The sequence below is a fragment of the Channa argus genome, chromosome 14 (assembly GCF_033026475.1).
Source record: "Channa argus isolate prfri chromosome 14, Channa argus male v1.0, whole genome shotgun sequence".
Lineage (NCBI taxonomy): Eukaryota > Metazoa > Chordata > Actinopteri > Anabantiformes > Channidae > Channa > Channa argus.
The window spans coordinates 12,505,381-12,531,062 of record NC_090210.1 but is presented as its reverse complement, the minus strand read 5'-3'; the positions used below and the strand labels follow the sequence as shown (position 1 = coordinate 12,531,062).

The 25,682-nt window shown below is 38.7% G+C and overlaps 1 protein-coding gene across 11 annotated transcripts in view; it reads right to left on the bottom strand.

Annotated features, from left to right (window-relative positions):
* Positions 1-25,682, bottom strand: part of ctnnd2b (catenin (cadherin-associated protein), delta 2b) — a 157,584-nt gene that overhangs the window by 88,546 nt on the left and 43,356 nt on the right. For 10 of the 11 annotated variants that reach the window (XM_067529332.1, XM_067529330.1, XM_067529323.1 and 7 more), the window contains exon 3: positions 19,554-19,666. In XM_067529332.1, coding sequence (XP_067385433.1) covers positions 19,554-19,666 — 113 coding nt within the window. Of the gene's footprint in view, positions 1-19,553; positions 19,667-23,048; positions 23,206-25,682 lie in introns of those variants that run through there. The other variant, XM_067529329.1, reaches the window with a different exon arrangement.

Below are 25,682 nucleotides of genomic sequence, written 5' to 3'. Positions count from 1 at the left end.
GTCCAACCACCCTGCCCGATGTTTTGTTGTCGCTTTTGTTGCTCTTTTCTTTTCTCTCTTCACTTTCCACACACCCCAACTGGTCAAGGCAGATAGCTGCCCACCCTGAGCCTGGTTCTGCTGGAGGTTTCTTACGTTAAAGGGAGTTTTTCCTCTCCACTGTTGCCTAGGGCTTGCACAAGGAGGAATTGTTGGGTTCTCTCTATACACTTATATACTTATATACTTTATAGTCTTGACTTTATTCTGTAAAGTGCCTTTGCCTTTAAAATGACTTTGTTGTGAATTGGCGCTATATAAATAAAGTTGAATTGAATTGAATTTGCAGTACCTCTCAAGCGCTATCAGGCTGCATGAGGAGTGTCAGTGTGCAGCCATTTTCAGATCTCTCCAGAGATGTTCAATTGGGTTCAAGTCTGGGCCACTCAAGGACATTCACAGAGATGTCCCAGAGCCACTCCTTTGTTATATTGGCTGTGTTCTTAGGGTTGTTGTCCTGTTGAATAATGATACGCTGTCATGGTCAGAGTATTCGGGTGGGCTGTCATGTGACTTACTGAGGACTGGTTTCCATCTGGCCACTCTACCATACAGGCCTGATTTGTGGAGTGCTGCAGAGGGGGTTGTTCTTCTGAAATGTTCTCCTCTCTCCACAGAGAAATGCTGTAGCTCTTTCAGAGTGACCATCGGGTTCTTGGTCACCTTCCTGACTAAGGCCCTTCCCTCTCTCGATCGCTCAGCCACTGTGCTCATTGGGACCTTCAATGTTACAGAAGTTTTTCTGTACCTTTCCTCAGATCTGTACCTCTAAACAATCCTGTCTACAGAGGTCTACAGAGAAGTCCTCAGACTTCATGACTTGGTTTATGCTCTGACGTGAACTGTTAACTGTGGGACATTATATAGACAGGTGTATGCTTTTCCAAATCATGTCCAATCAACTGAATTTCTCACAGGTGGATTTTAATCAAGTTGTAAAAACATCCTAAGGATGATCACTGGAACCAAGATTCACTAGAGTTCAATTTTGAGTGTAATGGCAAAGACTGAATACTTATATACATGTGAGTTTTTCAAACAAACTTCTTTCACATTGTCATTATATGGTATTATTATTAATAGTATTAGTGTTATTCCTTTTTGCAGCTTCTCGTTGCTCCTAAATATGATAGTGATAAAGTGTCACCACTGTGTCTGATACCTTTCAATTCATTATATCTTTTTCATATTTTAAACATTGGTATTAGATAAATTGCAACTTTAGGGTACAAACAACATGATTAAATACATAATGAACTTGAAGTAGGCAGAAAACAGCAATATTGATACATGTTGTTGGTAGTTTTATAATGTTGCTGGTGGCCTCTGTTATATGCCAAGCCATTCAAAATTTCAATACCGTTTTGAAGTAGACACAGCCGAGCCAAATGAAAGCTTCTCTAGGATGTGTAAAACAATGCAACAAGTCAGTCTTTTGATATAACAATGTTGATTTCAAACCACTGTGGAAACATAAATGAGTCCATATGGACCAGGGGATATTAAAGGTGAACCTTGAGCAGCACTTGGAAGCATATTTTTGTACAGGACCACTGACAGTAACAACACAATATAGATATACAATATAGAATATTTGACACTGTGGGTGAGGAGAATACATATAAACACAAACTGCCATGGCACAAAAGAAAACACACACTAAGCCCAGAGGTAATGCTATTATTGAAATGGGACTGCAGCATGAATTTACTGCTGCCATAGGTGGCAGTCAGGTAGCCAGGGGAAAAAGCCCAGGCACATCCCAGAATGGCTTTTGTGGACCTTTAATTACAGTCTGAGAATGAAGACAGCAGATCCCAGTGTGCTCTGTAACTATGTGGTTTATCTTGCCCGGTCACCATAATTTCACCTAATTAAGCATTATGCTGGAACAATAGTGAACTGCTGCTGCTTTGTCCAGGTACTAGCTGCCTCAGCTGTATATCATATCGCTAAAAAGGTGAGAAATCAGCGGGTTGAAAATGTCAACAGCCTCAGGAGACTGTTGAACACTGTGACTCAGATAGGCCATGTAGTGCATAATGCATAGCGGGACGGCATAATGAGATGCTGAAAACTCAACAATGCAAGATTCAAGTTGGAATGTGCCCTCGAGAGGTTCTCAACAGAGTAAGACACTGAATCCCAAGGATGCAGTAGCTGACCCTGATGTAGGACCTTCCTGACAGCATCCTCAATTTTTTACACAACCTGACCAAATTCAAACAGATTGCTTCTGAACACAATCCAGCTTTGCCAACCATAACCCAGGGGTTGGCAACCCTTACTATCTCGGTCATTGTAGAACTTTCTGAAAACAATGTTGTTCAAAACATAACCATGAGAGCTGTAATGAAGAAAACAGCTCTGAACTTTGGCTGTGTGGCAAATGCCAGAAGGCAAAATGCTGCGACATTTTGCTCTACTACAGTTTAACCTCTGCTGGTGGCCTAGAGATTTTGGAGGTACCAGCTACTAAAAATGGGCGATGCTGATCCCTTAATAAGTAGTGTTTTTTATTATATTTGGAGGACTACCAGAAAATCCAGACTGGAAGATCTCGTATGTCCTCTGCAAACCACCTGGTGGCTTTACAATAAATGTATTGTGGTTTTTATAAATATATTATGAACTAAAAGATTTTAATGTCATCATTATGGGTTAATTAGGTGTCCGCACATAAAATGGTTAAAATTACCTCCACCTCTGAACATACTGAACTGACCATGTTGCCATAATCAGTGTTGTTAAAAAAAGTAAATAAAGTACTTTCACTTTAGAACTTTAAGTAAAATATGGATAATCTGCTTAATATTTGTACTTGAGTAAAAGATTTCTGGTTATTGGCAAGCAATCACAGAGTATTCCAGCAGCTACTTGCTTTTCCAGATAATTCTTATACAACCAATAAAGAAATCTGCAATTAGTCATTGCCCAGAAGGAATGACATGTCTCCACACTATGGAGAGGTGTCTTTGCTGATTGAGGATGCACACAATGCAACCACTCTCATGAAGCCTACTTACCAACTGAGTCTGCTACGCACAGTGTCTGTGCACACTGGTTTCTCTAGTTTTAATGAAAATGCAACCATTTCATAGGCAGTAAGGCGTCGGTTTTTAACTGAGGATACTAATAAGTTGTTGTCCTAGCCAGATGTGCAATTGGGGCTTCCACTGCGTCTTCTGACTTAATTGGATCCAGTTGCCTTTCTTAGTTCTAATTTACATTGAAAATGACATGTCACTCAAACTATGGAGGACAAGCCAAACAAAACTTAGTTTTGTATGTTTTACAATTTTAAAATGCTTATACAAAAAAATGATCAGTAGAATGCCACAGCTTTGTCAGCCAACTATTGCAGAAAGTAATCTGACACAAACAACTGATTAACTAGACGCCGGGAGAGGACGCTGGCATTGGCCGTTCGCCGCTTCTCCGCGCTCTCAATTTGCCATTTTGATTGCCATTTTTTGATTAACTACCTGCTGCTGTCGTTGGGCTGTTGAATCTGTAGCTGGTTGCTAGCTGCTCGTGTTCACTCTGTTAGTGTTTGCCTGGGGCTAGTATTAGCCTCTACAAGCTATCATCTGCCGCTGTCCACATGCTTATGCTGTGGTGTTTGCTTGGTGTTGGCTCTGTTTTTGGGGATGTTAGTGGTGGATCTGCAGCTCTCCCTTGGCATGCGCCACGGCTGCCTAGCTGTGTGCACATGGACTACGGCTACCTCTTTACACAGGGACCACATCATATTCACCTGGTGCCATTCTCCAGTATTCTTTATCGCAGCTGCTGGAGTTCAACAACCACAGCCTCCGATCAGACATTGGATCCATTAAACAATTCCTCCTCCCTCAACTCCTCCCTTGAACCCGCAACGTCCATAGAGGGTCCGGCTGGTGGTTTGTTTACAATAAGACTGGGAGCTCAGTTCCATCCCTGTGGTCAGCAACTCGCTCCATCACAGCTTGATTACGTCATCCGAACACTGTCACCATAGAGACAGAAAATAATGCTCAGCCATGGAACAAGAAAAACTGAAATCCTGTAGTGGACGTTACAAATCCTGTAGTGGATTTCAGCGTTCTTTGTCCTCTGGTCAAAAGTAACACTACGCGAAACACTTAAGTTGAGTTTTTAAATGTCCAGTCCCCAAATAAAATCCTGTTTGATCAACAATCACACTCAGTAATAGTTAGTATTACTAAGTAAGGTACTTATTAATAGCTTAGTCATTACTGACTCTATCCCCATCTCTAATCTCCAAGTATACGACCTGGGTGTTTCTAACCATAAAATAATTTCGATAGATCTCCCTTCATATACACCATATTCCGAAACACAATACTATATCCACTTTAGAAATCTGAAAAACATACAGCTTGTTTATCCATTATTCCACAATTATGCTCAGTCAGTAAATTAGTGGACTACTACAACAATGGCCTCCAGAATAGCCTTGGAGCCCACGCTCCTGTTAGATCACGAGTGGTTACTTTGTCAAATCTGCCTCGTGGTTTACCAGTGAGCTCCGTCAGATGAAAACAGCCGGGAAGACCCTCAAGCCTCTGTTTCAACCAACCTAACTGTCCATAAAACAGCCTACTGAGAACATCCAAAAAAACTACACCAGAGCACTTGCCACTGCCAGATTGGAATATTATTCAAATATAGTCAATAACAGTCCCGGCAATTCAAAACAACTTTTTTCTATTAAAATCCCAAACCCCCACTTGCAGCAATCTCACAGAGGTGTAGTGCAATAGTTTCGTTGTACCTTGGTGTCTACCTCTCTGTTTGCCCTGAAATAGACTGGCAACATGATAAGAAGTTATAGATAGATAGATAGATAGATAGATAGATAGATAAATAGATAAATAGATAAATAGATAAATAGATAGATAGATAAATAGATAGATAGATAGAAGTGTGTTCCCAAACTTTTTCTTGCCAGATAGATATTCAGGGTTTTATGCAAGCCTTCAAACATGCAATATTCCCAAGCGTTGCAGTCAAGTTTTGATGTGAATGCTCATGTCTACTATGAAGTGCAAATCCCCAAACTTTGATCCTGATGCCAAAGGGACAGGAACAAGAATCATCTGGTAGAAAGGACAAGAGGAACTGTGCCTCATCATGATAGCAATTAAAAGAAACAATTGGAATTGGCAACTTGCCCTGACAAGATACTTTAAAAAGATTTGCACACAGCCTGCAGCTATTGCAGGAGCGACCGGTTCTATAGAATGACCCCTCTTTTTGGGGTCTCCGATTAAAAAATAGTTCTCTGTCATTTTGGAAGGAAATCTGTTTCATCATTTAGTCTGAGGAACAGCAGACAGAGTTTTGGGAAGATAGGGGCAAACAGGGAAATGCATATGAAGTGAGACTGTACTTGTTAACACCGGTGCTGCCAAGAGAAGCATAAGAAATCAATTCCACTTTGCATATTTGCAAATGGAAACAAAATACTGCTGTTTTCCAGCAGTACTGCACCAGATTGCAATCAAAGAAAATAACATTAACTAAACACAGCTCTGCGTCTGCCTGCAACTGATAATTTTTTTTTATGGAATTGTGTTTTTTCATAAGCTGCCAAAAGGGAGCTAGGACAGTGAAGGTGAAGGGATATATCAGTCTCGTCTGGGTCTGATGTACAGGAATTCAGGGGAGGAGGAGGAGGAGCGGGGGTTCATTTCCCTCCCCTCCGCCATCTAGAGAGAGAGCGAGAGAGAGAAACATGAGACTCTTTGAAGCGAGTGATTAAAGCACAGCAGGATGAGGTGCAGCTCGCCATTTCTGTAACTCGGTACACACGCAACAAACAAATGGTTAGAGAGAAAAAGAGTCAGAGAGAAGCAGAAGTCTCCTATGACCCACTAAATTGGTCAGATTGACTTCCTGGTCTGCCAGTGTGGGAGGTAGCCATTTTGACTCGGGGCCATAAGTTAAATGAGAAGCGAGCAGGATAACATGTTGGTTCTCTGTGTGACACTAGCCAGTAATCCCAGAACTAATCTAGGACTTGCCAAGAGACAGCTGAAATCTATAAAGGTTTATGTATATGCATTTCGTATGGTAGAAGATTATAGATTATAATTCTCCAGCACTGCCACTCAGCCTGAATTTCTCAAAAAAAGAGATTTAGATGAAAATGCTTCTTGACAATCTAGATGTCAGAAACAACTGCCTGGTATGCCTCTCTCTTATGGTGCTGTACAGGCATTCAAGGCTTCTTTTGAACAGAATAAAAAAACAAGCACGACTACAAAGGGTCTCAGAGAGCAGCGCTTCAGGACTTCAGAGAGTGATACAATCAGTCATCTTTTTCAGCTGTGCACCTTACAAACAAAAGCTGATGTGTGCTGACTTCCGTAGGTCAACACTTTCCACATCTCCTTCTATTGTTTTCCAGTTATCAAGGGCCAAAATATTGAGCCTGTCAAGAGTTATATATAAGTGCGGCTATCAATAGACAAAAGCTTCCCTTTGGGATAACTGTTCAGAGGGCATTTACCAAGACAACAGCAGTGTGTTTTTCTGCAATAATTTAGTTTTGTCTTAAAATGGAATTAGCACTTTTGAATTATTTTTTATTTCATTTTTTATTTACACGTGTTGACATATTTTCTGCTAGTTTTAGAGGCAAAAATTGATACATCAAGGAAGGAAATGTTTCCCAAACTGCCACAATGAAGGACACACTTTGGTTTTACATTTCTACAGGGAATCTGCATCCCCAGTGCTGTTGCCTGGTCAAGTGCACTCTCAAAAACCAATGTGTGACACAGCCCTGCTTCCAAAACACTGTTATGGCAAGCCAAAGGTGTGGCCATCTATTCTGCTAGCTAGATGTCAAATTCATTTGCTGGCTTTGGACTTTGGACTTGGCCTGCAGCACATATATATACGGCTCACATATACACACACTATCTGTGTGCCAGCTCACCTTATCAGCAATAATCAGATCCAACAAAACCACTTCACTGGATGGCAGACATCCAGAGCCAAATTAAGGAAAACATCAGTTTGTTGACAAAATGCCAGACAATCTATCCTCATTCTTATTGTGCTTCTTCAGCTGACTCCCAGGTGTGCGCGCCTTTCAAATCATTATGATTGCATTTGAGGAATTAATGTAATTACATTTTTTCTATCAACAGACCATCTGATAGAGTGGTGTGTGATTTTCTAATTCACTCCCATTGCCCATCTTTGACTGAGGCTTTTTTGTATTAGCAGGATACACTTATCCTGTTTTGTACAGTAAAACCATGCTCGACTTGCAAGGCGTGATTCTAAATATTTAGGCTGCCTGTGTGGCTGCCAAAAGAGAACGTGTGTGATCGTGAAATGTAGAATTGGTGTAAACAGTGGAAGTTGCCACAGATCTCCCAATTTGATGATTCACATAGTCCAGAAATCAATTCATTTTTAATTTGATTTGATTTTCAATTTACTAAAAAGAGATAAATATGAAGCAGAATCTAGTAAATTAAAATTTTCCTTCTTTCTTGAATTGAGCAAGACTATTGCTTTGTCTAATTTGAAAATGTGTATAAAGTAGTTCATAAAAAAGCCTCACCTCTAAACATTTCCCATTTAGAAGCCTGGGGAACAAGGATTTACTTTCCTTAGCAAATGCAATTAGCTAAAAAATAACATTACAATGTTTTGGGGCCTACACATGAAAAAGCAAGAATAATAATAATGGCGTATGTAAATAAAGGCTATTCCACATATGGACTGTCAGCACCAGGTGCTCCAACTAACTATAACATATCCACTTTAATGATCGCTTTGAGCACAGACAGAACAGAAACCTAGGTTACCTAGGATGAGGAGCTTTATGTCTGCAAGTTTGTACAGGGACAAACACGATGGCTGTATGCTTAGAGTTGAAAAATACAGAGAAATTTGTCAAGAAAGATGAAATTGAGTGATTAATAGTGCTGCAGAACGCTGCTCACACTGCACATAAAACAAAAACTGGGCGATCCAATAGTCAGAGATTTCTAAAGTCAGTCAGGCACGACCAGATTAGCGGTAAAATTAGGCTGAATCCACACAGTGTCTGGCTGGGTTTAGTCCACCCTCTGCGGAAAAATATAATAAATCAGTCTGTGTATCTATCAATACGTTAGTAGACATCTTCCAAGAATGTGTCTTTTTTACTGCATTTCTATTGTTACTGTGCTTCTATTAAAAACCCAAAAAGAGTTTCACATTTGCTTTCATATGACTATCTACAGCAACTTAACATAACATAACTTGCTGAATGGGAAAGGCATGAATCAAACAGTTATACTTCTCACTATACTGCCATGCAATGCAAACACTGACTATAAACAGCCTCTAAAATTACTCAGGTGTTGTATTAACATCCTTTCTTATACAGTGTTTGGTACAATTATCCTCCATGCTAAAATATGTGGACAGGGCAGGGCCACACCTGGTGCTGTGGGATTCGATCTGGTTGCCGTCATCCCAAACCGTCTACCCACTGATCCACAAGGCCCCCCAAATCGTATGCAGATACAAAATGCAAATAATGTATTACTTTACAGCTTAGTAAAAATGGTCAACAAAACAAATTGTAATGGACTAAAGCAAAATTTAAATGATGTTTTATCAGAGCCCAACTATGACAGTCCTATCTCTGTTCTGTTGGAAGATCATTTATGAAGTTGCAGACAGCTACATAGGACTAGGCGCCAGATAGTGCGCAGGCACACACACACACACCCACACACTCTCCCATAGCCTTGCATGACAGACAGCCTGTCTGTGACATTGGAGGATATTAGTTTTATTAAGAGTGTCTGGGTCTCTGGGTGACTCATGCTAACTCAGAGTGTGTTTGCATTTGAATGCATGGTGGCAGGTTAAAAGGGCTTAACATGAGAATGGCTTATCCCTGCCTTTTGGCTCATCTTGTTATTAACATCTCTCTTTCTCACCCCACCCCCAACTCTACTTTGCATCACTGTTAATGACCAATTTCCCACTCTCTTTCTTTGTGTTATTCTCACAGTGTTTTTCTCATTTTAGTAAGTCTTATCCAAAATAAGTACTGTTTGTTAAAATGTGAAAAGAAAAAAATCTGTTTTATTAATTTTGACTAACCTGATGGCAGTAAAAATACATGAATGATAATTGACTCTCATTGGCTCACAGGTGTGATTGTGAGTGTTAAAGGTTGTCTGTCAGTGTATGTCTGTATATTGGCCCTGACTTAGATTGGTGACCTGTGCAGGGCATACCCTGCCTCTCAGCCAATGACAGCTGGGATAGGCTCCAGACCCCCACCACCCTAAACCAGATACGTGGTTAGCATAATAGATAGATGGATAATCTGATGGTTTATCAGTTTGAGAGTTATTTATTTCAGAGCAGCCAGCCAATTCCATGTGAAAAAAAAAATCTACTTGTAGTGTTGCATTGACCCTGCATCATGATTATGTCACATTGTTAGCTAGAGACAGCAGAGGAAAATCTGAAGAAAACAAATCACCTACTGTAAATGTCACATTGCTGTGTTGTTGCCAAAATTGAAGAAGTTATGTTTCTAACAAAGCCTGATCACATACCAGCTACCACTGGTAGCTATGAAGGATTAAAAATGATATTTGTTGCCCTCACTACAATGACACTAAACAGTTTCTTTTTCAATAAACTACTGCTTTAAATAAAACTACTGACCCCTGTTTGAATTTGGACAATTCAGAGTGATACCTAAAGAGGCAGATGATGAACCACATTCATTTTACCAACATTTTTGTTTCTCCTCTCCCATATACTGCATTTCACATTATTCTGACATTCTTCTTTCACCCTTTTTCTTCCTCTTCATCTCTTTATATTCACTCCATCAGATCAATACGGACAGTTCAGTATGGATCACCACAAATGCTAAGTAGCTCACACTCTTCGTCTTATTTCCTTTCTCTCCTACATCTGTGGCAAGAACAAAGGGAGGACTCCACCATTTTCACCATCAAGCACCTACTCCTCTCTTGATCAATAAAGGTTTAAACATTGACATCCTCAAACGCTTGCATCATCAACAGTATCCTCATTTATTCTGTAAAGTGCCTTGAGATGACTTTGTTGTAAATTGGCGCTATATAAATAAAGTTGAATTGAATTTAATTGAATCATTATATTCATTTTGATTTCAGCTTTGAGAGCAGATTTTAAACCAAATGGTTAAGAAACATACACAAATGAGTACTGACAAGTCAACATTAAAGTCCTCTCATGTCAGAAAGAAATAAAGAAATCTAAAGATCACAGATTATTCACTGACATGAGTGCCTTGCCCTGATTTTCTTTGCCAATACCAATATATTTCTTTCCTGTTTTTCTTTTATTTAATCAAAACTTTCTATCGTTTCAAAATACCAAAAGGTTTACCTGAGATGTACTCAACATTCTGGGACACTGGCTTGGAGGAAGTGGCCTTTAACTAAAAGTTTGTTTCATCTAAGCACAACGATGACATACCCACTCAGTGCACTGGCATTTAGAGAGGGTTGTGTAACGTAATTCCAGATAATGTAGTCTGTAGGCTTGATACAGTGAGAAGTGTTAAATGTTTAGAAAAAATAAATAAAAAACAGAAAAACAAAAGACCAGTCAGTGTTTTGTTGCAGTCTGTTTACCAATTAAAGTGGGATATTCTGCGTCAATGTTAAATAAAGACAAAAATCTGAGTCAATAATTACGCATCCTAATCAAAAAGTTCACCTTTTGCTCTAGCTTACGGTTTGTATTTAAGATGCAGGACAGTGATTCTGATGTGCACTTCAGCCAATGTGATGATACATATATAATAAAACACATGCTAAACTTAATAGTTCTTTATCATTATTATTTTTCAACATAATTAATCTGGATATAGCAGTTGGGGCGTCTCAGTTGGTAAAGGCAGTCTTCCATAGATCACAGGGTTTGATCTGTGGTTTGATCCTGTGTCAAAGTGTCCCTGGGCAAGACACTGAACCCGTAACAGCCCATTCCCCTCCCCAGCTGTGCAGTGCGGGTCCAAGCCTGGGAGGGTTGTGTCAGGAAGGGCATCTGGCGTAAAAACTGTGCCAAATCAACATGCGGACAATGATCCGCTGTGGCGACTCTGAACTCACGGGAGAAGCCGAAAGTACAAAAGAAAATAAAAAATAAATAAATCTGGATATAGCAGTTAGTTGGTTGATCAACAATCTTGGCCCTACAGCATGTTACTGAATATGCTACATAGTGACACATAGTCCCAGCTGTTGCCTCTCATGTACCAGACACTCAAATCAGTACATTTCCGAAACCAGTCATTTGACAACACCATCAAATTCTGAAGGAATTTCCAAAATTCTAAAGCCGGAACTCTTGTAGCTATCTGAATTAAAAAATAATCCAGTCTGCTCCACTAAAACAGATTCTTAGATGACATTAATTATGATATTATATTTTGACATTATCTGACTCATTTTGAGTCAGAGGAACAGCTAAAAATAATGTCAATGATGTAGAGAAATCTAAACAAATTTAAGGGAACAAAATGTCACATTTGTAATACATTCAAACATCAATGGATACATAAAGGGCCTTAATACCAGCTCCTTAAAGAAGCCTGTGGTCTCAAATGCACAGTATAAAGCTGCAATAAGCTACAAACCTAACCTAACAATTGTTTCAGGTTTTATGTAAAAGTTAAAAATGTTCCCACATTTTCAAATAATCCACTAAACCACAGCAACATTCATATAAAAATATGAACGGGAAAAAATTTGTATATAAAACTACAATTGAAATAATTATATTTTAGTTGGGGCAAACTGCACCTCATAGGCCAAAAGGTAAAAATCATTGATGCATGTTATAACAGATGATCTACTGTATAGCCTACTAATACTGACATAACTAATATTGATGTAACAGTCAAGGTTAGTCATGCTGTAAGAATGACAAACTCCATGCAATGCAACCTGCAAACAAAGAGCTTTTTGATTTCTGTTTCTGACAATTAATGTTATTACTTTAGTATGAAATTATTTTGAGACTAATAACCTTCCCTAATCATAACCACTGTTATTACCTAACCCTACCATCTTTGTCCATGTTCTGCCAATCTTAAGAACTTCCATCTAATATCTGGCAATTGGTAACCCATCATCTTTGAGACCAGATACTGATACTACTTCCCTAATACCTAACTAGTAGGTGGAAAAGAGCCCTACTAACTAATCTATGGTCCCAATAAAAGAACAGCATTACACCGTTCATAGCTGGTGAGGGCATGGATCGTTGAAGGGTCCCTAATAGTCTTTGGAGACAATATATGAAAAACTTTTAACGGTTTAATAAAAAAACTAAACACTTAATTAAAAAAAGATAACGGTACTTAATAAAGCCAAATCCCTCTCCAGCAAACATCTCTGTTAGTTTATGTGTGCGGTGGGGGGTTCAGGGGGAGAACCACAGTGCTGTGAGTCTAAGCTGGCAGCTGAGCACCCTGACAGCTTCTGGGTAATTGAGCCACGCTGGGCTTGCGAGCCAGGTTGCATTTTCCCGCCAAAAGAGTAGCGGTGGTTCTCACTGGGTGCTGCCGTTACAGCCAATGTTCATATACACACACATACACAGCCACCACTTAGCAGCCAGAAAATCACACAGCGACCCATCGGATTAAGGGACAAATATCACACACATACACAGCCAAACTATACAGACAAATAACCCACACTGGGAGGTGGCTATTCCTCGTCCAACACAGAAAAGTGACCACTGTAGTCCCACCAGAGCTGTGATATCTGTATCTACTGAGTTTGTGCTTATAGTCAGAGGTCCACTTGGATGATTAGAAAAAGGGACTGTAGCCAGGGGGAAGGCAGACTGTAGGTAAACCCAACTGAAATAGCTACAGCGCTCAAAATAATAACCCTTAATTGAACGGCTTTAACAAACTAACCTTGTGTCTGGATCACAGCGACAGTTGAAAACTTGACAAGAGGTCAGATAAAAATAAAGATATTCAAACAGACTAGGCTATAAAAATACAAAAGAACAAGTGGGTAAATAAAACAGGAGAATACAAATGTGAATGAGAGTGAAACAGAATAACGAGAACAAATGGGACGAAAATCTCAAAAGGCAAACAAAATACATTTCTTTATCGTTTGCTTATGAGGAAAGAAAAATTACTTGCTGTACATTTTATTCTGTCAACTTTGAGCACAAAATTAGTATAAATGTTGACTAAGGCTTTAAAGATCATAAATGCTAAAACCGAACTGAGTGAGTAGATGTGGCTGGAAATTGAGGTTACATGACAAATTGAACAGAATATTTGTTGGACTACAAATATTAAAAAAAAACTTAACAGTACAACCTTTACAGTTGAAATTGGCAATTTATTCTTTACACCTTTTGTTCATACTAAGACGAAAATAACCAAGAATGACTCTCAAAAATTAAGGTCAAATGGTCCTTTAACTGATGAGGGAACATATGCTGTTCTTCTCACTGATAAAAACATTGTCTCATTCGCTGATAGAGCAACACACACACACGCACACACACAAACAGAGTCACGCTTTGGATTTGTGCTTTTTGAAGTGATAAAGAAGCAGAATATGCCATGGCAGGCACTGTGACCTGTGGTGACTGATTAAGACTGGAAACAAAGGCACAGCTAAGGAACTCATTAGCACCTCTGAAAGTTTTTATCTTCCACAAAACAACAGGAGCAGGTTCCTGAGCTGCAAGCTACACTGCTGCAGTAAACACTCCCTCATAATTCTGCTCTTCTGTGGTTTAACTCTTGTTTCTGGAGAAATGTTTTATTGTTTCAGAAAGCAAACTGCTCACTTTTTATTAGAATAGCCATGTCCTAAGATTAAAGAAAAAGATAGTCACCTGATGGTTAGTTAAACCATCAGATGACAATTTTGTGAGTCTTGGTCAAACTTTAATACAGGAAAATACCATGTCAGCCACTTTCATCACATTAATAGACTCCTATTCTCTATTGTATCTATATCGCACACCATCAGCCGAAATATGTAAAATCCCTACACAGCTATTGTATTGGACCTGGTCATGACACCAGTGAACATATTATATTTATTGTGCCTTCAGAATGTGGTTTGTCTGGGTGTAGAAACTAGCAATGCTCCTTAGGGAAACACAATAAGACTGTCTGTGAAAGAGTTTTAAAAAACATAATATTGCTTCATAGCTAATAAAGAAACACTACAATTTACACCTTGATATTTCAAAACCACATCTTGACTGCCTTAAGCTTAAGTATCCTTCAAATAAACAAACTAGTCAAACTAAACAAAAAAGAGTTAACAGAGTGATTTTTGACTAAATCTTATCAAAAACCAAACAATGGGCCTATAGGCTACAGTGTGCAATGCCACAGTAGCTATCATTTTAGCTATCATAGACATTGCCAGTGTGCAACTTTTCAGACCACTTTGGTGGTTTTTCTGTGGCTGTGTTCAGTGTTGTGTGGGGAAGAGCAGCAGCACATTGACCACAAAGAAGTGTGAATAAATTGTGAATGGGACAACACGATTCACCACTTATTTCCATATTTACAGGCAAACAGCTTCTCCTTTTGTTAAAGTTACATTTATCATGACTATTTAGATTTAAATGTATTACAAGCCCAATTTAACAAAAGCTGGAGTGATGTGTGTAAAATTTAAATAAAAACCGAATGCAAGGAGTTGCAAATCTCATCAACCCATATTTTGTCAGAATGGAACATATATCAGATGTTGAAACTGAGATATTTTACCTTTTCATGGAAAATATTAGCTTATTTTGAAATTGATGGCAACAACTCCTCTCAAAAACATGGAACAGGGGCAAAAAAAGGCTGGAAAAGTAATTGCTGATAAAACCAAAAACCATTGGAGGAGCATTTTACAACTAACTAGATCAACTGGCAACAGGTCAGTAACATGACTGGGTATAAAAGGAGCATTACAGAGAGGCAGAGCCTCTCCAATGTAAAGATGGGCAGAGGTTCACCAATCTGTGACAAACTGTTTAAAAATTGTGAAATAATTTAGAAAACTTAAAATTGCGAAGAAGAATAAGATCCCACCATCTACAATATATAATGTAATCAAAAGATTTAGAGAATCAAGAGGAATCTCTGGGACAAGGTCGAAGGTCAAATCTGGATGCAAGTGATCTTCAGGCCCTCAGGTAGCACTGCATTAAAAACAGGCATGATGATCTACTGGACATAACTGCATGGGCTCAAGAAATCCAGAAATGTCTATGAACACAGTTTACTGTGTAATCCACAAATGTAATTTAAGGCTGTGTCATGCAAAGAAGAAGCCATATGTGAACACGATCCAGAAACGCTGCCGTGGCAAAATGAAAAACTGTTTTGGGGTAAGATAAATAAAAATGTAAAATTCTTTTGAAAGCCATGGACATGTGTGCTGCACTCTAAAAAGAGGAGAGGGATCATCCAGATTGTTATCAACAGAAAGTTCTAAAGCCTGTTTCTCTGATGGTGTGGGGGACCATTAATGCTTATTTTGTGGGCATCTTACACATCTAGAAAGGCACCATCAATGCTGAAAGTCCATAGAGGTTTTAGAGCAACATATGTTCCCATCCAGACAGCGTCTCTTTCAGGAAAAGTCTTGCATATTTCAGCAAGATAATGATAAACCACATACTGCATCCATTACAACTGCATGGCTTCACAAGAGAAGAGTCTGGGTGCTGAGCTGGCCTGCCTGCAGTCAAGACCTTACACTATTAGAGAACATTTGGCGCATTATAAAAACAAATAATCTGGCAACAAAAGCCCACGACTGTCAAGCAGCTAGAATCCTGCACCAGACAGGCATGGGACAATAATCCTCTCCTAAACTCCAGCAACTTGTCTCATCACTTCCCAGATGTTTACAGAGAGTTGTTAAAATAAGAGGGGATGCTACACAATGGTCAACATCCCCCTGTTCCAACTTTTTTTTTTAGATGTGTTGCTGCCATCAAATTCAAAATGAGCTAATATTTTGAGTTAGATGGTAAAGTGTCACTTTCAACATCTGATATGTTGTTTATATGTTCTATTGTAGATAAAATATGGTTTGATGAGATTTGCAAATCATTGCTTTCTGTTTGTATTTAGGTTTTACAGATCCCAACTTTTTTTAAAATTAGGGTTCTATCCAAGTGCTTGGATTCAATATTCAAGTAGAGTGTCTGACTAAAATTACAGCATGTTGTTGTCTGGCTCCAAAGGGGGTAAAGTTTCATAGACACCTGCCTCCTACATTGTAGGGCTATTTCATCAAATAGTTCATTTGGTCCAAGGAGAGGGCAGGGACAAACAACCTACATATTTGAGCTGTAAGACAGGCATTCATGATACCTGATCTGCAAGACAGTCTACTGTCCTTGAAAAGCTTTTGAAATTAGCGGTACATTCAGATGCATACTGATTATGATAGCAGCTTAAAACTAACAGTGCCTAATTCTATTATTGTTCTTAGGCTATGGCCAACTGCAGCTGAGAATGCTGAAATGCAGTGTCAATAAGTTACACTATAAATGCTTTAAAGATAAATGTATGTATTGTAGCTGCCAATATAATTTTGTACCTTTTGTACAATGGCACAAGCAGCTATGAAAAAAAAAAAAAACTCAGAACATTCAGAACAGCAACATTATAAATGTTTCAGATGTAATTAAACAATAAATCCTACATGCTCTTACAAACCACCAGCATATTGAATGGGTGGACTTTGGTGTTTTGCCAAACCATTTGTCCATTTGGCAATTACCTCCAAGTCAACCAAAGTAGAGGGCTTGTTAAAAAAAAAAAAAAAAGAAACTATGGAAGACACTAATCCACAAGACACTCTGCTCCATACTATTTAAAAAAATTAAAAAAAAGAATCTAATCGAGTTACTAAGATGTCAGCTTTATTCCATCTGTGTCCAGCTGGGTGATGAAGTGGAAAGCAAGCTTTTTTTGGACTCCACACCTCTTTCATCTCCTATGTAACAGGCGTTTAAATTTGGGTCCTCAATGCAGCCCTGTGACAGCGCTGAAGAGCTAAATGCATACACTGGTTAATTAGACTTGTGAATCAATTGGTTTTAGACTATCTTCCAGCTCTTTGTTTGTCCACCCCTCAAATTGAAATGAGAATTACAATGCAGGCAGATGAGTAATTAGTTTGAGACGGATGAAATCCCCACTTGCTTAACAAAATCAAAAAGAGAAAAGATGATGGATTGTGTGTGTCCATTTATGTGTGTGTATGAGAGAGAGAGAGTGAGATAGAGAAATGGAAACACAGACTTTAATCGTGTTACATTGTCCTGAGAGGCAGGATAAGTGCATTACCACTATTGTGTCAGGAGTGCGGCCTTCACATTGGGACTGGTGTAGAATGTGTAGAATGTGTTCTTTGGGCTCAGAGCTGAAGCGAGGCTCAGGTCCAAACTCAATCAGCGTCAGATAATATGACAGTCTCTCCACATTGTGTACAGTTTACTTCCATCTTCTCAAAAACAGAAGGCCCTGAACAGAACAATGGACTCCAGTGACAGCTCCCAATTGTTGTTCTTTGCGAGAAGCAACTGCTGTTTAGTACGGACAATAAACTGCAAATTACAAAAGCAAAGATGTTGATTTGTTTTTGTGCCATTAGACCTAAGCCAAACTTAATTTAAACTACCAAAAGCAGCTGCTTTGATCAACCTGAAGAGTAATACTGACAAGATTGGCATAATTGTAGCACAAAAGTAAGTATTGATATATTTTCACAGTTTTTGGTAATCACAATCAAGGAAATGAGTGTTATTAGTCTTCTTTCAAGCTCAAATTATGTATGTCTGAGCTTAAAGCTGCTATAGTATACTATATGCAGTTAATCTGCAGTCAAATGCTTCAGGATGTCCCATTCATCTCAGTAAACTTTGGTCCGATGAGGAATTTCCTACAGTTAATTATTTATTCTCAGGCCAAACCATATTTGGGGTCTCCCTTATTGTAAATCTTCCAAAATTACACTAGGCTGAGAAAACCATAAATTAAAGTGGTAATAACCTAACTGCTTTTATCCTGTTTTCGTCCTTGTTCTTATTCTTCCTGTTTATTTTAAGTTAGAATAAAATATGTAATATGTGTTCTTAAAATTAGTTCACAAAATGTCAACATATTTACTCCTCGTGTCCATATGTTGAATGAGCCTTGTCAAGACACTGAACGGCAGGTTGCTCCTGGTGGGTAAGGCCAGCACCTTGTGTGGCTGCGTGTGTGTGTGTGTTTCTAACTTAATTAGAGCAACAACAAACAAAAAAAAAAAAAAAGAGAATTTTTGGATTAAGGACATTGTGCAGGCCTAAACAGTCTGAAGGCCTGTTTGAAGATTTTGTTTGTAGGGTTCAGGTTAGAATTGGGTTGGGGTTAGGCCTGTAGTTGTCATTACGGGCTGGGAAAGGATTATCTCCATAAAAAGACGGGGGGACTAAAGGAGAAGCAACTGTAAAGTACTTTAGGTACCAATAGGGTAGAAAAGGGCTCAGTGCGACCATTTACAGTTACTGGATTGCAGTTGTATAAAATGCATGAATATCCTAGTCTAGTTAATGAGAATGCATTGATGGGAATAAGCTAAAATAATAAGCTTGAAATAAGTTTTCATTGTTTTAAACCTGCACCAATTAACATTTTCTAATAGCAACAGATGAAATTTTGTGTAACATTTAATGTGAAATAGGCCATTCGTAGCAAACAAAAACTGATCACTGAAACCCATAGCTTCCCTCAGGTCTAACCATTTCAATTTCAGCTCGTTGTTTTGGTTCACGCTTTTATCCATCTTGTTTCTAGAAGCAATCTCGTTTCTTGTAAAAAGCTATTATCATCAAAAATCTCTAATAAACAAAAATATCTTAATGATGCTAGAACAGACAAAGGTAGATCTGGCCTAGAGAAAGGTCTGCATTTATAAGATGGATTTTATGAGATTTACACATCTATTCTATAATGATTGTTTCATATTTGTTATTATGTAGGTACTGTAGGTACTGCAAATATCAATTATTAAGGATGCACAGAGATCACTTGAATATGCACTCTAAAACTGCATTATAGCACCCCAGACTGCATAAGTCAATTTAAGGTTTTTATGCACAGCTTCGAGCAATGATACTTACTCTCATAACAACCCTAACTAAGCCGGCAGGAGGAAAGCAAGAACTACCAGATATATCAATCACCAATTATGTAAGGGTCAAAAAACACAATCTCATTCAATCTAGCTCCTTACTTCAAGGGAAACACAACAATGGTTTTGAACAACATTTTTGGACACAAACCAAAAGAGGGGTATCTCTAATGTGACAAGCTGTAAAACCAGTCACCTGCAAGAGCACAGCTGACACATACAGGTAGCGAGTACAGAAAAGAATCTGGCGGGTACGCGACACACAAAAACAACATATACACACACACACATACACACCTGATGCTAGTCATGCTTCCAGTCTCAGAGCCAAGCTTGCATCTCTCCAGCTGACTGGCAACAATCTGTCGTTCGGCTTCCAGCTCCCGGGTCAGACGTTCAAACTGCAACTCCTGGAGAGGGAGAGACAGACAGAGAGGGGGAGGGGGGGGAGAATGTGTCAGAACAATCTGCCTCTTTATTTACTGCCACATTTACAGTCATCCTGAACATTATTTTGGCTCCATTGTCACTGACACATTTTTAATTGTTGTGAAATGGACTCTGCCGGCTGTGATGGGAAAACAGGCCAGATATCACTGTGTCTGCCAGGTCCACTCTGCCAGCTATTCATGAGAAGAGTTTGATAGGTCACAAAACTGTGACACTAAAATTATGCCTTCACAGAAGTGACAGTTGTTGTTCTGCCATTAGGAAACCTGTGGAAGTGTGGGTCGAAACTATGTCTGACATAAATTGAACATTTGCATAAATACAAATCGGTACGCACACAAAAGAGATCTCTTACACAGCTTTACGAGGTTGTTTGTAAAAACTATTTTACACTTTCTGAAATCACTCCTACATGTCCTTAAGAAACTGTTAGTGTTTTTTCCATGAGGCTCATTGTCTTTATGTTTAATTTATGCTGTTCATTGTGTGATGCATAACCACTAATTAGTTGACACACACACACACACACACACACACACACACACACAGCTGATTATGGTATTTGTTTTGGCTGCTGTGATCATTATAGCTGATTAAACACAACTGATTTTACCAATTTGTGCAGCAAAAAGAGAGTAAAAAAATGGATTATAGACTGAGAACAATCAGTGGAAGACCACACTGTGCACATACACCAAAGCAAGGATTGCAAAATCATGATTAGATCTTAGATTGGTTTCTGACTAACAGGTTTTCAGGACATTAAACTGATGGAAGTATAATAAAGATATGGGAACCTGTTCTGGAAGAGAGTTTATCTAAAAGTTTACATTTAAAATCTGTAGGTGAATTGCATGTTATTAAAAGTGAATAAAAAGTCAGTTTGCTTTTTTTGCACAGTGATGTAAAAAGAAACAACTTAAATTTTTAAAAAGTTTAAAATCCCTCAAAATTTAAGAAAATTACATTTCCTAGTAAGAAAGAAGATACAAGCTTTTTATTTTGATTCAACAATGTTAAATTTCTGCCTGAAAAGAGTTCTTATGAAAAGTTGAGTGGTGATCTAATTGATGCCTGAGGCAACTGCAGCCTCTTCACCCTAATGATAGAATTTGATTATAATGAATCATTAAATCGTTATTAAATCACAAATTTCACTTTAATTAAGCATCATCCTCTCTTTAATAATATTCAGTGGACATGCATATAGTATACAGAGTGGCAAGGCAAATGTATTGGTCCTTGATGTACAGTGAAGACATCTGGGTCCAAAAGATTCAAAGATGGCTATCGCATGAAAGTTCAAAATTTCAGTTTTAATTTGATGGTATTCACAGCTCAATAAGTTAAACAACATAAATGTTTGTACCAGATCATCCACGTGTTATTTATCCGAGTACTAGATTAGAAGACATAGTTTTAAAGTAAATAATTGAAGTAAATGAAACCTAATAATTGTAGCAAATCACTTTTGAAATAAGAGCATCAAGCCCATAACTCACTGATATCACCAAATTGCTTGTTTCCTCATTTGATGCTTTTTTAAGGCTTTTACTGTAGCCTACATCAGTTGTTATTTGTTTTAAGGGATTCTCCTTTGGGTGTTCTCTGCAGCAGATGAAATGCATTTTCAATTGGGTTAAGGTCTGATGATTGACATGGTCTTTTGTTAGTTACAGATAGTAATTTTTTGCGACAGTAAGTTTTGAATGATTTTCTTGCACAATGATAAAACGTCTAAATAGTTCTGATGTGTTTCTGCTTTTTTTTCTCTCGTGTGTCTTCTCTAGATCAAATTTTTCTTCTGCATTCATTCTGCTACAACTATCATGAGCTATACCATCAATAAAGATAACAGAGCCTGTTCCAGAGGCAACCATGCAGCCTAAGAAAAGACACTACCTCCACCATACTTCACAGTTGAGCTCGTATGGTTTGTTTATCATATGCAGCTTCTTTTTTCCTACATACTCTGAACTTTCCAACATTTTTGTAGTGGTTATCGTTGTCTTGGCAGTCCATAAAACTTAGTTCAAGAATTTCTTTACAATTTCCAAACTAGCTTTCTGATATTTCCTTATGAGGAGGCTTTACGTCTGGTGGTATGGCCTCTTTCTGCTCATTAAGTGTTTTTCAAATGGCGTATTGTGATACCTCTGATATTCATCTTTTGATCCTAAACCCAAATGTCTTTGGTGTAACAAAAACAAATAATTTAGCTTTGCTGTTCCAAAACATTTGAAAGGGACTATATATGCACATACAAACTTTTTTTTTTCAATTCTGTGGGTTAAAATAGTAAACTCATGTAATGGGTATACAGAAAACTAACAGGATATATAAAAAGTTTACCACTAACTATATGACACAGTGAAGCACCTTGTGCAACTGCCAAATGTCATTTATGTTCCGTTGCAAAATACTGAAACTAACATCTGTGATAAGTTGCCGAGTAGAAATGTTGTGAATGCAGAACAGTCTGCTGAGGGTAAGATGTTGTAAGGCTCTCTCTCTCACACAAACACACACACACACACAAAGTGCTGTGAAGTCTCTCAAGTGTGAACACTGTTAAGTAGCAAGACCAACATGCACAGTCTTCCCTGTTTACACAACTTCAACGTGATGATACATGGACGTGTTTACACAACACTGCAGATAGAAATATAGCTGCTTGACAGGAGCAGTAAAAAGAAATCATCCGCGCTAAATTTGCTAACTTCACCGACCGATAATTGCCCATTCTTAAATGATTTATTTTACTTACTTTATTATTTATTTATTTTACTTTATTTTTATTACAGAGTACGAAGCTGCATTCCTTATTAACATCACGAACATCACTGTTTTCAAGAAAACAGCATGTTTTCCTTTATGTGATCTGAGTTTTTGCAGTCAAATCCAACTAAAACACCCTCATCAGCTCATGGAAAGAAGAGGAGAAGAAAGAAACAACTCACTCTGGGGCAATATCTCCACAGCAGATAAAGGAAAAAGTGATAAGCTTCAAGCTTGCGTTTCGTTTTTCCTGCATTTTCTTTTTTTTGGGGGGGGGAGACTTGTTTGGTGCTCATGTACCTGGGAGCAAAGAGGCTAAGCAGGCTGGCTAACTAGCAGGATGGTGAGCCATGAGAATACGGCTACATGCTTTTTGAAAACAGCCAAATAAAAGCAATTCCTCCCTCCTTTTGCCCTCTGCTCCCTCCATTTCTATACTGATAGGCAGGCACCTGTTACTGCAGAGAAAGAAGGCAGACTATGATGGAATGGAGGTGAAATGCAGTGAAAAGAAATAGAAAAAGAGGAAACGTAGAGAGAAATAGAAGCAGTGAACGCACATACCTTCACATGGACCATACTTCATGGAGAGACACAAAATCAAAAAGTAGCCTGCTTTTTTTTTTTGCTCCACTCTAGTCAAAAAGAGTCAACACTCCTCCTCACTCCTCCAAACACTCTGTCCTGGGTCAGGACACAGCGAGAGAGCGAGAGAGCGAGAGAGAGAAAGAGAGAAAGGACATAAAGCGCGAGAGAGACAACAAGTGTCACTTGAGCTGACTGCAATTTCTCTCTCCCTCTGTCTACGTCTCTTTCTCTCCTCAGGGGCCAACACACACACCCACACCCACACAGTTCACTGAGGCACAAAGGTCCCCATGGCAACGGAGCATTTAGAAGCCCTGTGGCATTATTTATGCAAGGTTGCATCACAATGGGCCCTCCTACTGGTCGACCCTGCCAAAAAAGCCCGCTGCTCGCCAGTCACCCTCTGTCTCTCTCGCTCTCCTCCTCTCTCTCTTTCTCTAACCAGACCATCTGCACCCACCCTCTGTCTCTCCCTCCTCTCCCCATCCAGAAAGAAAGAAAGGAAGGATTTTAGGAGAAAGGGGGAGGCAGGAGAGACAGAAGATGGAGAGCGATACGGAGGGATGCACGCACACTACACACTGCAGTAGACTCATTCCTTCACACACATGCCTATAAACACACTATACTCGCATGCATTCACATGCGAACACACACGGTACATTCTGCCTCAGTGAAATTCTGTGGGATGATGTAAACGGTGAGAGAAACAAAAAGCAAAAAAGCACACAAAGACCAAACCTACAAAATGTTGTCATGTAAAGACCTTTTGGACTATTAGCTGCAAAACATATTGTGTTTCATTTTAATGTATTAGCCCATATTTAAGACCTTGGATGTTGACAAATTTAATTCCTTGTATTTTGATAATGATAGCGACAAGTATTTGCACAGACTGAGAAACACTGACATTTGAAATTAAGACACTGCCCAAAAGCAAAGTGAATTAGTGCTAACATTGCAGAGAATTAATTTTTTCACAAACTGTCAGTTAGCAGGCCAGATAACATGGGGTCCTACAGGGGCTGTTTTGGACCTATAGCATGTTCTCTCCATTAGCTAACATTTTACCAATTATGTTTTCAGCTACAGAAGTTTGCTAGTTTCAGCTAGTCTCCTAAGAAAGCAAAGACATTTGTATTAAATCATAGCACTATATATACCTAAAAGCTTTTTTTTTTTCTGAAGTTACAAATGCAAAATTAGCCTTTGACTCAAGGTGCACCTGGGTAGCATATTAACAGTTTCCTCGCTAGTTCCAGTAGTTAGCTATAACACACCCAAGACAAGAGAAGACACTAAGAACTATCTTTAATTGGACATCTAGTTAAGCATTTTTAAACACACCTATAGAAAAACAACTCTCTTACCCAGATGCAATCCATGGCTTTTCAAAAGGTTCCACAGTTACTTCCTAAAGCACCAAATAGACCTGTGTGTAACTTTTCTTAAACCCCTATGCATGCGATCTAAAATCTTTTTTTAATGTTTCCCCTTATCCTGACTTATGAGTTTCTTCTGCCTAAATGGCAACATCCTGGCATCCCAGCAAATACATGCTGCATGCAAAGCTCTAGCATCCAGTCATTTCTTTATTCAAATTTGGATTGGCTCAGTTTACATGGCTGTTTGGCTGCAGACAGACTGACCACGGGTTTAATCACACAGATAAGTGGGCCATCGGCTGAGCTTTTGGCTAAAACTAGACAGATCAGCTTGATCAAGTCAAAATTTCAGGCAGTATGTCTAAGCTTTAGACCACAGGAGGGAAATACATTAAATCTCAGAACATGTATGTTGCTGTGTTTTGTGTGCACAGTATAATGTATGTGGGGGTGAGACTGTTTAGATTTTGTAAAGGCTGATATACTGTTGGTTTTCAGTAGCCTAGTCCAGTCCAGATATCAGTATTACATGATTTTACACAGTTTATTGTCATAGAGAATACTAGTATAGTGCAGTATGTTGTCTAGGGTATCATCATCAGGGTTATCAAAGTTCAGCCTTGAAATAACAATTTTCAACAAAAAGTCTGTGCTATAAGCTGGGGAAATGGGTTGGAAATATTGGGATATTTACTTAAGAGAACTCGGGTAAAATCTAACAATCAACAAGTTAGTTAGTTAGTTATTTAAGCTAGATCCATTCATATGACAACTGTTCTCTTTAAACATCACTATGTCAGCTCTTCAATTTTAAAGTATATTACTAAATCAGTATAGTACCTTTTTGATGCATGTACAATCTCCAATCACAAAACAGGAAAGTGTCCCGGTATTCTTTCACAGTAGCTATGTCAATTTAAATATAGATTCAAGATTCAAACAGCTTCATTGATCCCATACGGAAATTGTGTTGCCTTGTTACAGCTTCTCTCCACATGAAAAGTAGAAAAGAAAGGAAAAAAAAACAAACCAAGACAATAAGTACAAGTATAAACTACTGATCAATAAGTAGGAAAAAACACAGCTAGAGGAGGAAACATAAATGAAATAAAAATAATGCTATTTGACCATTTTGACCATTTAGTCCCCCTCCTAATGGCCACTGGGAGAGAGGATGTCCTGTGGCGTTCTGTGGAGCACTTTACTGTGATCCGTCTCTGGCTAA